The 16,065-nt window shown below is 40.8% G+C and overlaps 3 protein-coding genes across 8 annotated transcripts in view; 2 read left to right on the forward strand and 1 right to left on the reverse strand.

The window, feature by feature from the left end:
- Positions 1-3,825, forward strand: part of sdhb (succinate dehydrogenase complex, subunit B, iron sulfur (Ip)) — a 197,114-nt gene extending 193,289 nt beyond the window's left edge. For both annotated transcript variants that reach the window (XM_050037524.1, XM_050037523.1), the window contains 7 exons: positions 229-362; positions 1,177-1,262; positions 1,579-1,715; positions 2,622-2,738; positions 2,833-2,934; positions 3,046-3,168; positions 3,274-3,825. In XM_050037524.1, coding sequence (XP_049893481.1) covers positions 229-362; positions 1,177-1,262; positions 1,579-1,715; positions 2,622-2,738; positions 2,833-2,934; positions 3,046-3,168; positions 3,274-3,354 — 780 coding nt within the window. In that variant the 3' untranslated portion in view covers positions 3,355-3,825. The remainder of the gene's footprint in view (positions 1-228; positions 363-1,176; positions 1,263-1,578; positions 1,716-2,621; positions 2,739-2,832; positions 2,935-3,045; positions 3,169-3,273) is intronic.
- Positions 3,826-6,867: 3,042 nt separating this feature from the next.
- On the forward strand, positions 6,868-14,936 carry mfap2 (microfibril associated protein 2). The gene is made up of 9 exons (XM_050037534.1): positions 6,868-6,928; positions 8,715-8,776; positions 10,847-10,894; positions 11,297-11,323; positions 11,423-11,512; positions 11,613-11,654; positions 11,741-11,828; positions 13,961-14,034; positions 14,118-14,936. Exons 2-9 carry the CDS (start codon positions 8,746-8,748, stop codon positions 14,219-14,221), a joined length of 504 nt encoding a protein of 167 aa, XP_049893491.1. The 5' UTR covers positions 6,868-6,928; positions 8,715-8,745; the 3' UTR covers positions 14,222-14,936.
- Positions 14,580-16,065, reverse strand: part of LOC126385657 (rootletin-like) — a 28,171-nt gene continuing 26,685 nt past the window's right edge. For all 5 annotated transcript variants that reach the window (XM_050037511.1, XM_050037512.1, XM_050037510.1 and 2 more), the window contains exon 37: positions 14,580-15,958. In XM_050037511.1, coding sequence (XP_049893468.1) covers positions 15,872-15,958 — 87 coding nt within the window. In that variant the 3' untranslated portion in view covers positions 14,580-15,871. The remainder of the gene's footprint in view (positions 15,959-16,065) is intronic.

A 16,065-nucleotide genomic window follows, 5' to 3' on the forward strand; every position in this document is an offset into this window, starting at 1 on the left:
ATTCTGTACAAGGAACTTTTAAGACAGTGAGCACCAGAGTGAATGTTGAAATGGCAATACAATTAGTACAAAGTGAAAGATACAATGAAAGATTAAATTAGATATGAACTTAATGTCAGTTCATCATCTAACTCTAATTTTCTGTGTGTGTTTATTAAGGGAGTGTCTAACGAAAACAGTAGACTGCCAAAATGATCATGTATTTCCTGCCCTTGTCCCTGCTGTTAGGCGGTGCGGTATGCCCAGACAGCAGCGGCTCCAGCAGCTCAGCCCAGAGTAAAGAAGTTCCAGGTGTACAGATGGGACCCAGACACTCCAGGAGACAAACCCCGCATGCAGACCTACGAAATCGACCTCAACACGTAGGTGTTATGGCTCTTCCCTCTGCCATGAGGATGCCCTGTACTGTATGTGCAGCATGTGTTAATCTGTGTTCTCAAGCATTAGCTACTTAGATACTTAAGTGATAATGCACAACAAGGTGCCCTGATATCTAAAAATGATGGGTGACAGGAAGCTGAATCTATCGCTTTTTATATCAAGACACCTTGGAGTGTATTGCCGCTTTTGCTCCATGGCTATTCATTAAAAAATAAGGATGGTTGAATTTAAAATTTATTGACTCCTGGCATCCCTTCAGAAGCAGTGATTATCTGTGCCCATTGTTTATGGATTTATAACTTATATTAGTAAGAGGTGCAGGTGAGGCGGACTTCAAATCTTTGCTTATCTTTTATAATGCATACAGGAAAATATGGCCATGTTTAATAACACATCTATTAGCTGATCATGTTCACTTGAACTGGTGGAGGCTTATCGCTTAGTGAAGCTCAAAGCAATACCCAAGCACATATAAACAGAGGGCACTATTAACCAACTGAGAACAGCTGTCAGGTCGATTAAACTCAGGTGGCTCTGGCAGCCTGGCATATTTCCAATCCTCTTTCTTCTTCTGTTCTGTAATCAGCTTTGGGAAACTCTTAACTCACTTCTGTCAACATGATGCTGCAGACAAAAGAGTCCAAAACTCAAAAATGCTGTTTGCCCCTGAATCCGGTCAGGATTTTCTTGTTCGACAAGTCAGACGTCCCCTACATGTCCCCTAGATGTTCCCTTTTATAAGTTAATGTCTTGACCTTCTCCAGTCACTAGCTCATCTTGTTTGTCTTCTTGTAGTTGCGGCCCAATGGTTCTTGATGCTCTGATCAAGATCAAAAATGAGATGGACTCCACCCTGACCTTCCGCCGCTCCTGCAGGGAAGGTTGGTAACATGGAGGCTCTACAAAAGCATCAGCGTGTAGATAATAAAAAGATCAATAAATGTGGCAACAAATAATAATTCTGTGTTATTATTAATGATGGTTGTGGTAGTCAATTAATAGAATAGAATTAACCACAAAAATTCACTGCTATCTTGGCCTGGCACTTCTGAAAAAGATATATTATCTCAATCGTTGTTGGGGTTTTTTTTTTTATTAAATAAATGTTTATAAAAAAGATAGGAGAAGCATTTTGTCATGAGATCGCTTTGTTTTAGCAATTATATTAAAAGCTTTTATTATTTTGTTTCAACGCAGGTATTTGTGGATCCTGTGCAATGAACATTAATGGAGGAAACACTCTTGCCTGTCTCAACAAGATTGACACCAACCTCAGCAAGCCAACCAAGATTTACCCTCTGCCACATATGTATGTGGTCAAGGACCTGGTACCTGTGAGTAACCCCCCTAAGTTATGTTGTTTAGTCATTTGTTTAGTAATTTGAAATTAATCACTGAAGCCAAAACGTGGTTATGGATAATAAAGACTTATTTTATTTATTAGTTGCCTCTTGAAAATATGTACATGGTAAATTCAACAGGTGTTCATGTGACTCAACACAAATTGCTAAATGTGTTACTGAATATTAGGGGTGTCCCCGACTAAAAATGTACATAGTCAAATCTGAGTCATAAAGTCTTGCTTTTTTTTCTTAATCTATTTTCTCAACATTAGTTCCCATTTTTTCCGCACCAGATAAAAAAGCTGAAACTCATAATAAAACACTTTGTCTTCTTGACTTGGCATAAGAATGGATTTTATAATAGGAGGTGTTCCATCCAACACTGTTTGTTGTGTTGGAGGTGCATTTGTAGGTGTGTGTGTGTGAGTAGGTGCAGCAGCGGCGCTGTCCACAGTACTGAGAGAGAGCAGAGGAGACAGACAAGACAGAACATGTCACTTAGTTTGGTTCTGCTTGCTTTCTGTGGTTGTAAACAGACCTTTCAACTTTCTAGAAAGAGAGAGATGTGAGTCGCAAGCTGCAAACAGCTGTTTTTATACGTCTCCCCTCGCTGATTTTGACAGAGAGTTGTTCATAAGTTCAAAAAATATTTAGCACTCTGTGAGCTCTTTTATGTGAGTACTGGGAGAAACCAAGCAATTCTATGTCAGATCAGACATTCAGTAGTCCCATATAGCCAAAATGGAATGATCCTTTGTTTCATAACTACATTTTCCTTCAACTGCGACAGTGAGATTGGCAGTCGAATCAGATCAGCTCCTTAGATTTAATTATTTATTTAATTCTGTCATTTGTATGCCGACATGATCCTTGATTGTAGACTTGTGTTTTTTGCAGGACATGAGTAACTTCTACGCCCAGTACAAGTCTATTGAACCCTACCTGAAGAAGAAGGATGAGGCAAATGAAGGAAAGGAGCAGTACCTGCAGACTGTGGAGGACAGACAGAAACTGGTACGCCACTGTTTTTAGTTTGGGAAAACATCAAAGCTTTTCAGTGTTTACATGTAAATAAGAGACGTCATTCATTGCTTTTCTCCTCATGTAGGACGGGCTGTATGAATGTATCCTGTGCGCCTGCTGCAGTACGAGCTGCCCCAGCTACTGGTGGAACGGAGACAAATACCTCGGGCCTGCTGTGCTCATGCAGGTGTGTGTCTGAACATGTAAACATTTAGGAATCACTGACTTTAAATTCTGAATCGGCATAAAATAACCACACAGATGACGAGTTTATGAGAAACATCCTGTTGTCTCTCAGGCGTACCGTTGGATGATCGACTCTCGAGATGAATTCACAGAGGAGCGTCTGTCCAAGCTGCAGGATCCTTTCTCCCTCTACCGCTGCCACACTATCATGAACTGCACCAAGACCTGCCCCAAGGTGACCTGTCTGCACATGTCTGCAGCCACACACACACCACAGCTCACGCTTTGTATATCTTATATTCTTACTGCTCTCTCCTCATGCGTCTGGTCTTCCTCTCAGGGCCTGAACCCAGGGAAGGCGATAGCTGAGATCAAGAAGATGATGGCCACATACAAGGAGAAGAAGGCAGCTGCTGTCTGAGACCTGAGTGGTCCTCTTGATCAATGTTTCCCTCCATGATAAAATTATATATTGATTACAAGAAAAATGCTTTTTGAGGTCTGAAGGGCCAGAACACCTGTTAGCTCCACCAGCACCACCACCACTCCCTGCAGACTGCCCTCAACTGTAATGGAAGTGTGTGTATGTGTGTGTGTGTGGAGGACTTGGTGTTACATAAACGCACATGTACAGTATGAATGCTCGAGTGTGTGTGTGTCTAAGTCTTACATGTACCATAACAGACGTATTTATCTTCAGCGCTACTGTGTGAATGTTTGTGCACTTGGGAGACAAGATGCTGCATTTTAAAGTCAAAAGGTGCGTAAACATTTTTTAGCTTGTTGCATTTCAGGTCAGCAGTTGCTTACATACAGTATCTATGTTCCCTCAGATCATTCAACATACCAACAGCAGTCTTTGTTTTGATGGAAAATAAATAGTTGAAATGCCTGCAGCTGTTTGTACTTGTTATTACTGATGTCACTTAGTGGTGTCACACATGTAGACTGTGGCGTCCTCTAGGTGTCACTATTGTGCAGAGCCGCAGGTGTGAATTTACTCACAACAGAGAATTTTTATGATGTGGTATTACACTAAGTCCATCACTTGTTGAATCATGTATTATATATAAGTGTGGTGGGGTGAAACATTTTAGCTTTATTTATATAGCACAATTCATATGCCAAGGCAATTCAAAGTGCTTTACAGAGCAAGAAAATATGAATCATAGTAATAGATACAGATTTATAATGAAAAAGTAAAGAGAAAATATATAAATGTTAAAATAAATTACTATTTACTAATTTACAATTTTAAAAAAATATTAAAAATAGTAAAAGTGCAGGCAAGAGGTGCAAAGATGAGTTAAAAATGAGTTTGCAGTCATTACAGGGTGGAGTAGGCAGTGTAAAGAGGGAATCATTTCAGCTTTGACTTGAAGCGGTCAGAGTCGGGGCTTGTCTAACATCATCTGGGAGGTTATTCCAAGTGTTGTCCTGCATGATAACGAAATGCTGCTTCACCATGTTTTGTTCTGACCCTTGGGACGGTCAGTAGGCCGGACCCAGATGTTCTAATCACGAGTATGTCAGAGATATATTTGGGCGCTGAGCCACAGAGTGATTTATACACAAGCAGTACGATTTTGAAAACAGGTAGCCAGTGTAAGGATTTTAGAACTGGAGTAATATGGTCATATTTCCTAGTTTATGACTCCAAAACAACAATCTGCAGTTATGGGACATATTTAATCTGTGGAAGATTATCAGTGACATTTAATCTGGTCTCATTTATCCAGTATAGATATATAAACTGAATTTCATTGTTTTGTAAAAATCTAAATCAAACCGATGACATAAAAAAATAACAATGGCTATTAAGGTTATTGTCAGAACCATCAGTTGTATGACATAAAACGCATGTTAAAGGTCCAGTGTGTCAGATTTAAAGGCATGTATTGGCAGAAATTATAATATCTATAACTATATTTTAATTAATGTATAATCACCTGAAAATAAAGAATCATTGTGTTTTGTTATCTTAGAATGAGCCGTACGGGGTGGGTCCTTCTCCACAGAGTCCAGCATGTTGTTTCTACAGTAGCCCAGAATGGACAAACAAAACACTGGCTCAGATATGGCCATTTGTGTTGTGTCGGCCATTATGGCTCTCCTGCACACTTGGTACACAAGAGAAGGTTTAGTTCTTCAACTTCACCACTAGATGCCACTAAATCCCTCACAGTAGACCTTTAAGGGCGATATGACTGAGTTAAATTAATTATTAAGTTACTTAGTGTTTTATTTACAGAAAAAAATAACACATTACAACATACCATAGTGATGGCTTTTTAAAATATGTTGCTGGTGAGACTGAAAAAAATATAAATGGATTTACTAAGTTATATTTCATCAGTGAAGACAAAAAACAATGGAATTAAATGAAACGTGATGGAGAAAAAAAATCAATAATTATACTTATGGGAGACCAGGGATGGTTGCAATACTTACGGCAATATGTCTCAGCACCTAATAACTTGCTGAATTTTAGTGTTAGAGCTCTCAAATTCTGACACAGATTACCCTTATTTCTTGACTACAACTCTCCAACTATATCACAGAACCCATTAATTTATGTCAAATACAAAGTGTTTTGTTGTTACGATCTGCGCCAATACCAGGGCAAGTTGCAACAATAAGAGTGAAGAATTTTAAATTACACTACTACTAAACATATCTATAAAAACCTGACACATACACTAATAACCAGTTCATACCAAGGTCTAACTCATTTACCTGTACCTGTCAGATGTTTGGTGCCTCATGTGGAGTGAGTTGAAAATAAGTCTGCTGCCTCAGTCCAGTAACCAGTCAGGACGTCCTTTTGCTGGATACTGAAGATTTTTTTGCTTTCATATGATGCCACTTCATTTGTCCAAAGTACGTTGCCATATTTGCAAGTCTTTGACTTTCAGAACACTTTCACAGGGAAACCCCTTAAGAGCACAATAGGCTAAAATCCAAGCATCATCTCATTTTTTTGCAGTATCTTCTAAATGTCACATAGCACATAGAGGATTTTTTGGGGTCAGATCTCACCGTCTGTCCCTGCTTCAACATACCCCTCTCAGTATGTTTTCACCAACTCTCCTGGCATGCTAAGAAAATGAGTAAGATAGAAAGGGAAAATGTGTTCACTTGTCATTGGGGCTAGTTGTAACTCTTTTTAAAAAGGTGTTACAACCATCTCCGCTCCTGTCAGCCAGTGTTTGGCGAGCTGTAGCAGCATGGCGGTTTGAAATGAGCCAAGACAAAACACCTCACCTTTAGAGACTACTCTAAGGTTGCATCATTCTAACTTGGAACAGTAACGGTAGGCCTACTAATCAAAATATAAACTTGGCCCAACCCAGCTGGCACATGACTGACCATCGACATTGAAATGTGGTTGGCATTGAAACAATGTTAAATTCTGATGGTTGTAAAAAGGTTGACAAAATTCTTATAATTCAGCACTGTAATTTCAGAGAGATTTGTGTCAACGTTAAAACAATCTTGAAACAATGCAAGATCAGGAAGGAAGGAGTCACTCAATAAATCCATCATATGTCATTCCCTCTTGGTGAAAGTGGTGCTGTTACAACCATGCCCGGTCTCCCCTAGTGACAATAAAATAAGACACCCTACACACAAACATACTTTGCTGCTATATTCAGTTTATACATGTCATCTCTCAGTACAGTTGCTGACACGTTGGTATGCATACAGATCACCTGGTCACCTAGCAACGGGCATTCATTAATCAGATCCTATCAATATTTGGTCAGCTCATCATACTTTTGAGCCTGTGGCGTCACCGGATCTGGCGGGTAACCAGTGTCGGGATCAGCCTGATCTTGATGCGGGTCGGTGCTGGGACCGGGGGCTGAAGGCTGAGACTGGACGGGGAGGAGACTACAGATGCGGGGTGGTACAATGTGGCGCTGCGAGGTCCTCCTGCAGTCAGAGGACGCATGAGAGCTGAGGACAGTCGGAACAAACTGAAGCAAAGAAGGGTAAGAAACTCTTTGAAAGAAAGTTTTGTCTTTGCATAGTTTAGTTTAACCTACTTTTCTGGTTTTATTTTACACATATGTGGGCTCAGAAAGTTCAGAGTCAAGAGCTGCATTTGTGAATTATTGAGGAAAAAAAACTCAGGAGATGTGAGGTGATTGTGCACAGATTGCATGCAGCCCAGTTCACCTATCGAGGACGTGAACGCATCCAAAGCGTTCTTCAGTCTGCACAATGTACACCGAATAATTGTGGGATCATTTGCGTGTATGTTAATGGCTGTTGAGAGCTGACATGTGGTCCTGTGTTTTCACTGGAGAGAAGAAGGAGGAGGGACTTCACAGCTCAGCCTGCAGCAATGGCACTACAATGGAGAGAGGGTGCCAAGAGGGAAAACACACACACACACACACACACACACACACAATCAGTTGCTTCCAGAGGCTGGGGGTCGATGAGGGCACATGGGAAGATGATTTTGAATTTTTTTGTTTATTTATTTGTCATAGCTGCATAAAAACAAAAGGCGTAAAATAGATGACAGCAGTGGATCTCCTGTTGCTGTCCTCAAAAACTCTTACTAATGAGTGTGTGTGTGTGTGTGTGTTTGTAGGTGGGGGGGAGATGGGGTCTCTAGCTGGGAAGGGAAGGACTCAGTGGGGAAGGGGGGGGGTTAATCGCTCCCAGATGTGTGCTGTGAAAACATATGGTTTCCGATAGCCACTGTGATGCACAAGAAGAATGCGTGTGTGTGTGAGTGTGTGTGTGAGTGTGTGTATGTGATGCTCGTACACAAACACACAGAGACACACTTATTGATTTATTGATACACATGCAGAACTTGTGCAAACTGTGTTCCAGTCACACATTTTGTCTCCAGTGTGGCCTCACAGAAAAAAAACCCCTACTTGCACTCACAGTTACAGAGCACTCATGAGTCCACAGTGTAGGATGTAAAAAAGCCCAAATTAACTGCTTCATGTTGTGTATATGAAACAGCCTACAGTGCTGCAGCAGTGGAGGAGGAGCGTTCATACTTTCCACAAAGTGGAAAAGCAGTTTAGTGAGTGTTACAGGAAGCTAAGGTAATGGGTTTTACTGTATGCAACACTTTAACTGTGACACTCTCTGAGTTTCATTGACAGCTTTAAAAAAAAAAAAAAAAGTAATGATGTCCCGTTGCTGTCAGTGTTCATGTTTTTCTGTCCACATGTCATTTTCACTCAACCTGAGAGGCTCCTTTGCTCGGTGGAGTGAAGAAGAAAGAAAAAGTGGGGGGGAAAGAGGACGAGGAGGAGGAGGAGGAGGAGGAGGAGGGGGGGAGGGTTCGAGGAAATGACCAGCAAGGGCGACAGAAGGGAAATGAAGGATGTGGAGACAGACGGAGAGAGGGAGGGAGGGAGGGAGGGATGAAGAAAACTCAGGGAGAGGGGTGGGGTTGAGGGGTCCTCTGTTTCTTTTCCTGGAATGCAGCCCCGAGACTGTCTGCTGCTGCAGCGAGGAAAAGTAGGAAAACAGAGAGATTGTTCTTAGGAAGACAGACGTGCCACATTCTTGCTGTCAGAGTTTTCTCCCCCTCTTTTTTTTTTCTTGCCATGGCTGTTTGGGGCCAGTGGAGAGGGGGAGGAGAGAGGGGAGAGCGGTGGGGGGTTGGAAAGGTGGCGGAGGGCAGGGGGAAAGAGAGGAGAAGAGAGTTCAGGAGAGCAGAGGAATATCCAGCACTGAGCTCTTTATTCCCCTCATGTAGCTCTGTTGTGATTGTTAATGCGCTCCTCGTCTCCCCTCCAGTGTTAAAGTCAGTCTACCTCCCAGAGTGACCATGAGAGTCCTCCTGCTCATCTGCATGCCAGGTAACTGCACCAACAATCCTCTGAAGCCCCCAGAAACCTAAAATCTTAATTTTAAATGTGTATTACTAATATGTAACTATCAATGTGTCACTTCTGGGAAATACTTTTATTCACTTTCTTGCCAAGAGTTAGATGAGAAGATTGATACCATGCTCATGTTTGTACAGTAAATATGCAGCCAAGCTTAGTTTAGCATAAAGACAGGAAACAGTTAGTCTGGCTCTCTCCAGATATAAGTATAAATACACCAACTAACCAATCCGTCTCCAGTTCAGCACTACAAGTTGTGACAGATTTTTTGAACGAGACAGTTCTCTTTCAGACGTCCTCCTGAGGTCAGATAGGTTCAAAGCAAACTAAAGTAGAATACCTGATTTGTTTTGCCTTAAAGCACAAGAAAAAACACATCCCGTTAGAAATGAAAAGTTGAGTTCATAAGAAATACAAACACACCCTAATGCAGTTCAGTACAGTCGTGCATTTTTGCTGCCACAGCCTCACTTGGCCGGGTATGACCTTACGGTTGGTAATATTTGCATTAAAGGAATACTCCTCCTCTCAAATTACCTTTAATCAGTAACTCACCCTCTGTAACGCTTAATCTGTGAAGAAAACTTTGTTCCCTGCCTCTGCTGCCTCTGTTCTTGATGAACTGAGGTCATACAAACAACAGCAAAACTATATCAATCCAGTCGTATGCTCAGTACTTTATAAACAGAGCCCTCTCTGATGGGAAACTGAAGTGAAAGTGAAATTGATCTATGCTCTCCTCAAAGCCAGACTCCTTTGACAAAAACTATAATTTTACCTCACTGAACACAGGAGCTGCTGGTCTACCGCTGCCTCCATCAGTTTGTTAGTTTGTGTTATTGTTTGACTTTGGTGTTTTTAAGGGTTAGTTCAGATTCACCAAAGTCACACAATAACACAAACTAACAAACTGATCGTGGCTGCGGTAGACCAGCAGCTCCTGTGTTCAGTGAGGTAAAATTACAGTTTTTGTCAATGGAGTCTGGCTTTCAAGAGAGCATAGATCAATTTCACGTTCAGTTCAGTTCCCCATTGGAAAAGGCGGTCTGTTTGGGAAGTGCTGAGCATACGACAAATGAGAATGGATAAATGAGACTTGGATTACTGCAGGAGTTGTGTGAGAGTTTGTAAATGTGTTTGAGCCTTGCTGTCGTTAAATACGATCCACTTCAACTCATCAAGAACTTTCTCAGTTTTTGGATTCTTCGTTCACCGTAGGCATGTGAGAAAAAGACTAAGTTTTCTTGACAAATTCAACATTACACTGCAGGAGTAATTGATAAAGGGTCATTGGGGGGGAAGAAGTATTCTCTTACGCTGGATAATCTTGCGTAACTGACAAAATGGCCTCTTCTACACATGTGCTACTCTTACACAGTGTTTTGCATATTTCCATTATCCGAGTGCCAAGAATTGTGACATTATAGTCACTTTAAGTGAGACTACAGTATGTAATTTATCAAAGATGATTTTTTCCTCTGTTACAAATTAAAAGCTTTAATAAAAAGCAATAAAAACACAGTGTAGCTCAGTTTAACACAATGCTACTGGTGACTTCATGTCACTTTGGCCGACTGTGCCTACAGGTGGCAGTTACACGACAGAGGTTAATGCCAAAAAGTAGTGTAACAATAGCACATAATGTCAGTGAACTGAATCTATAATGGCAGTGACATAGTATCAAGCTTATGTATGCTAACATTAGCTACCAATAGCCACCATTACAGGTCATACAAGACCAAGTAAAGCTGTAACAGCAAAACCCGAGTGTATCAAAATGAGTCGGGATGGGTTTGGGTTTCATTTCTTATGAAAAAGATTGGAAAAACATACCCTACAGTGTTCAAAACTTTAAATAATAATAAATTGAAAATCAAAAGGTAAAAAAGTAGATTTGCAGATTTTAATAAAACACCTGGTGTATGATAGAGATACTCTGTTACAGTATTCAGAGTACTTGTGATGACTGACTTTCCTTCCTTTGTGTTTCACTCATCACCCCATCATCGTGATTACTTTATTGTTGTGAAACATCAACAGTTCTGCTGCTCGCCCAGGCTCAGTACCAGGAACCGTTTCCTTTTTTGGGTGAGTTCATTAAGAGAATATTGGCCTTGATTGTTCCAGCTCAGCATCGGTTTATATCAGCGCTCTGCACATCTGGTCCCGATTTCTTGTTGTCCTCTGATGTGTCACCTAGCCTGGAGGAGTTCTCTCCTCTCTGCTTTGTTATTTACCACCCGCATAGCAACTGTTGTCACAGTGTAACTAGCACTTTGACCACTCTGCATGTTATTATTTTTAAACATCTTGCATATGAAGTCATGCATTACACCCTCGCAAACTGCTCGTTTTGTTCAGTTTTGGCGTGCAGGTGGTTTATTTTATATGGTGCTGTGCTTTTTGTTTGCGGAGCTCTGACTGTAATTGGTTTCACAATGTTGATCTCATGAAGCATTTTTCTCTCCTGCTTATTTTATGGCTTCACAGAGGACTATGGGCCGGATTATTTTCCAGGTAAAATATTCCCAGGTAAACAGAAACGTTCCTTGACATTACCGTCTTTGTTAAACATCAGTGTGTCTTATAAAAGAGATTCATCCCTGTCCTCTTTAGAGAGTCCAGACTCCGTCAATCCAGACTCTCTTCCTGGAACCTACCAGCAGCAGGTTCGACTCCAGCCAGTGGTCCGTCCAGAAAAATCAGGTACATATCTGCTGGACTCTCCTCCGGTCTGAGTCATGATATTTAAGATTGTATTGTGTCTAGAGCTCGTTTGTTAATCCGTTTTCCATGTGAACGTCAGGGTCCGATCTGGAGACGGAGCCCACAGAGCCCGGCCCTCTTGGTAAGAAAACTTTAACAAAAGGAGGACAGATCATCGGTTGTTTAGTTTGAGTAGAGAAATCATCCTCCTGTGTGTTTGATTTGCAGATTGCAGAGAGGAGCAGTACCCCTGCACCAGACTCTACTCTGTTCACAAGCCATGCAAGCAGTGCCTGAACAGCCTCTGTTTCTACAGGTACGCACTGAAATGACTTATAAACACGCAGTCTACCCCACAGTGAAAACAGTCATTATCTTTTTGTAGAATAAACAAACTGTGAGTTACCTGCTGTAACTCCTTCTCAGCCTTTTCCCTCAACTATTGAAACTACTTCTGCTGCATCTCCAAAAAGCACAAATTGTCCAAAACTTCTCCAAACAGCTCATGATTTTGGGGGGCACGCAGGGGACATGTCCCTCTTAGTATTTAGAACGTGCGTATATATCTCTCCAAATAAAAAAAACTAAAAAAAACTTTAAAAAGTAGCAGACAAAATTAAATAAATTTTCTCAATAAAATGAGGCAGAAAAGGCAAAAAATTGTTGCATAAAAATTCACCAGAATGCAAAAAAAATTAAGTTTTTGATGCTTAAAATGTTTTAGCAGTAATCTTACAAACCCCCCGTTACATCTATGTCCCTACCAACGTTGAAATTAAACCTACACCCTTGGTTTACATTCCTCATGGACAATGCATGAGCTCTGATGTTTTCTAGAGCTAATTTCACTGCCGTAAATATGGTAGTAAATATAAGACTTGTGGAACTACAATGCATTTATTTATTATATTGTAATGTATTTTCAGTATTTTATGACTTAATTTATTCATTTACATGTTTCATGTGTGTGTGAAACACTTTGTAACTTTGAAAAAGTGCTATACAAATAAAGATTTACTTACTATATGACTTTTAAACACTTCAGCAGGATTTTGTGTTTCTACAGTGTAGATGTAAAGAACTGTTTCAGAAAAGGTGAAATAGCTGTTTAGTTTTCCTGCATATTTAAAGTAGAAGTAAGAACAAGGACATTTCTTACTGTGTAAAAACACGCCATGAAAGACTAAAACCAACAATGCAATGTATCTTCATACAACAGTTCATATGATATCCTGGGGATTAGTGGGCCATGAATGATGTTACGTACTTAATGTAAGGTAGCGTAATGAATGTAAAGTTACTGTGGTTAGGTTAACACGGTGAGGGCATGCCTTAAAACAGTGATTCTGATCGGTCATGGTCCAAAAGTGAGTCGTGTGTCTATTCTAAATGGACCGCAAGTGACTCACAAACATGTCAGGTTGGAAAAAACACACTTGATTTTTAAGTACATTGAATTTCCGGCACAGAGCTTTTATTTTGTAGTGCCATTTCCTGCTGTAGAGTGAGTAACTAATGGACAGCTACGTGACAGAGACAGCAAGCTAGCGTGACGGTATGGCCAAACCCAAGTATGATGCTTGATGTATTAAACTGTGTGGACCTTGAACTAATTACTAAGGAGAAATCTGGACACTGCGGCTGCACCAGTAGGGAACCAGTGACCTAAAATGACTTAATGTTCACTCAAAGCTTACACAATTCCGAAAACCAGTCTCCTGCAGAAAGTCAACCCCCCAACCTCCCTCCCAACTGGACCACTTCCTTCTTTACTACCATCAGCGCATTTGTCACGTAATTACAACCCTCCAAAATATGTTGGTTATGAACAAATTACTGGCTCATCATTACGTGGAATATGTATGAATTTTGGTGCATTACTTTTCATAGGAAAACATACTAACAGTGCATGACACCAGCCTGAACAATGTGTTAGTCCTTCTATCAGGGATGTAAATCTTTAAACACAGCTCACCATTATATAGTTTTATTCTTAAAAAAGGCTCAGTTATATCATAAAACAGCAGGGCACTGTAGTTTTTTAACAAACGTTACTCAGACAGGAGTAAACAGTGCATGTGTTTGGGACTATTTTCAGCTGCGGATGAATCCACATTTGCTGCACTGATGAGTGTTTACAGCAGCAGGACTGTGTATGTGAGAAAAGAATAAATAAACTACAGTGTCCTTGTTTATCGTAATGATGAAACGTGACACTCAGTGCAGCAGTGTGACTCACTGATGAGTTTTTAATAGAATTCGGACAACAATAGAGGAAGAAGATAAATCAGGCTTCGGACATACACAGAAATTTTTTTTGGAGTAATTGATAGTTGGTTTTAATGTTTTCATGGAGTTGTTGACAGCAGGTAAAATACAGAATATATAAATATGTTTAGTTTGACTGAAGATGACTCTCTTGTGACCTCTACATGTGTTTCCATTAAGTTTGCGACGGGTGTATGTCATCAACAAGGAGGTTTGCGTGAGGACTGTGTGCGCACATGAAGAGCTGCTCAGAGGTGCGTTCAGTGTACTCTGCATTTTTTTGTGTTTCTGTACATTGACTCATTTTAACTCTGTATGTGTATGTTTGGGTGTTTAGCGGACCTGTGTCGTGATCAGTTCTCTCGCTGCGGCGTGGCAGCGCTGAGCGGCCAGTGTGCAACACTAGGAGGAAGCTGCGGGAAGAGCTGTGGTGGCTGCTGATTGAGTACAGAGATCAGGGACACTACCTGCCCAAATACTGCCGCTTTTCTCTACCACTCATCCTCTGACTCTGTCCTCCTCCTTCCTCCTCACACCTTCTCCACACTCCGCCTTTTGACTCTTCCTGTACAACTTATTACTCGTGTGCGAAAAGCACTTTTTTTGGTCGTGTTTATCTTTGTCTTTCCACATGTATGTCTGCCCAGTAGATCCTGTGTGTATGGATGAATATACTCCAACGAACATTGATGATTGTATAAATCACTGGTGCTATAAAATCATCACACTGGTGCTATAAAAACTATTAGAGATGCACATAAAACTGCGAAACATCTTTTTTCTGTTTTTTATTTTGTTGTTTATGGCATATTGTACCGTATTAATCTGATATGTTACTGTACTTGAGTTGGAAAGCAGTCATTCTCATGATGATCACCTTATGGATGGTGGCCACCGTGCACTGACATCAGACAAAAATATCCAGCCATGATAGCTCATGAGATGTGTGAAGAAACAGGTGGTGAGTGACCTCAGTTTTTGTACTACTGCCACCTGGATCTGCGCTTAGCAACCAAGCAGCAAGCTTATATAAATATATTGTAGTGGCAACAAGTGCTTTAAAAAGGCATCTCACAAACGGGCCTCTGTACTACTGCTTTGTAAAACTGTCACTATAAAGACTGAGAAAAAAAAATAAACTTTTTTTTTTACTACAGCTGTTCAGTGTGTGATTGTGAGTCATCGCTGTAATGTAATCTGAGGCTGCGGCTCAGTGCGCTGAAAGGTATTTATGAAAGACATGAATTATGGTGCACACAGTGAGTTTATTCTCCTGCAGACATGTGGCTTCCATGTGTATTGTCCATACAAGTCGTATTGCTGTTATTAATCATCAGTCTGTCAGCCTTTATACAGTAAGTACACAGTATATACACCTAGTAAAACTAATATTAACTAATAAAAAACACATACTGTAAGTACACCATCATACTGCAGAGCCTCGCGGTCCCTTATTCAGTTATAAAACCATCTCTGTAACATAATCAGTAAAATCTGTGTCTGTCTCTGAGAGAAAATACAGCGCAGCTCCTTCATTATGCTCAATTCGTTTGTTTCCTGGCACTGGCCCACAGTGAAGACCTTCCCTTCCTCCTCTTAGTGTCCTCGACTGTTAATATAACTGAGGAGGAATCGAGGCCAAACTGCACAACTGGCAGATTTTCATTCCTGCGCTACGTCCAGATTCTGTCTGGAGGAGAATCCTTGCGGTGATTTGGGTTTTCTTCTTGAATAAGCGCAGGAAGTTTGGGAAGATGTTGAGCAAGGATCAAGTACAGATGGTTGCCAGTAATCAGCAGGCTGCTGGCGTTTTCAGTGCAGCTGCTGCATCACATCGCTCCGTTCCCTCAACTGTCATTGGCTTGAGTGTTCTTCACTGTATAAAGTTATCAATAAAACACCATCAAAGTGACAGTGGTGCACGTTTCAGTGTCACAAAGTTAAACAAATGGTACTATAAAGGTAGAGTTAGAGTATGAATACTTTCAGGAGTGTTTCTGTGAGTAAATATTGCTTTCAGACATTCATGATGAGTGGATGTTCCCTGGATTAGACGTAGTGTGCTGGTGCTTTTAGGTTTGAAGCTGCATCTCACTTTCCTGTCGACAGTAAGGAGGACGGAAGAGAAGGTTGCCGCCGTTTCATCTCTTGCTGCAGCTGCTCCTTCAGGGTGGACACCTGAAGAGATACAGTCCATGACAAAACTACATTTACTACACCCAAAACCAGCTCAATCATTTCAGCAAGTGTCACACGTTTAACCTTTTGGTAAACCTTTACTACAA

The sequence above is a fragment of the Epinephelus moara genome, chromosome 24 (assembly GCF_006386435.1).
Source record: "Epinephelus moara isolate mb chromosome 24, YSFRI_EMoa_1.0, whole genome shotgun sequence".
Classification (NCBI taxonomy): Eukaryota; Metazoa; Chordata; class Actinopteri; order Perciformes; family Serranidae; genus Epinephelus; species Epinephelus moara.

Coding starts and splice junctions, on each gene's coding strand:
- mfap2 (XM_050037534.1), top strand. CDS start 8,746: ATGAGAGTCCTCCTGCTCATCTGCATGCCAG. Junction 10,895..11,296: donor GGAACCGTTTCCTTTTTTGG/GTGAGTTCATTA, acceptor ATGGCTTCACAG/AGGACTATGGGCCGGATTAT. Junction 11,655..11,740: donor CACAGAGCCCGGCCCTCTTG/GTAAGAAAACTT, acceptor TTTGATTTGCAG/ATTGCAGAGAGGAGCAGTAC.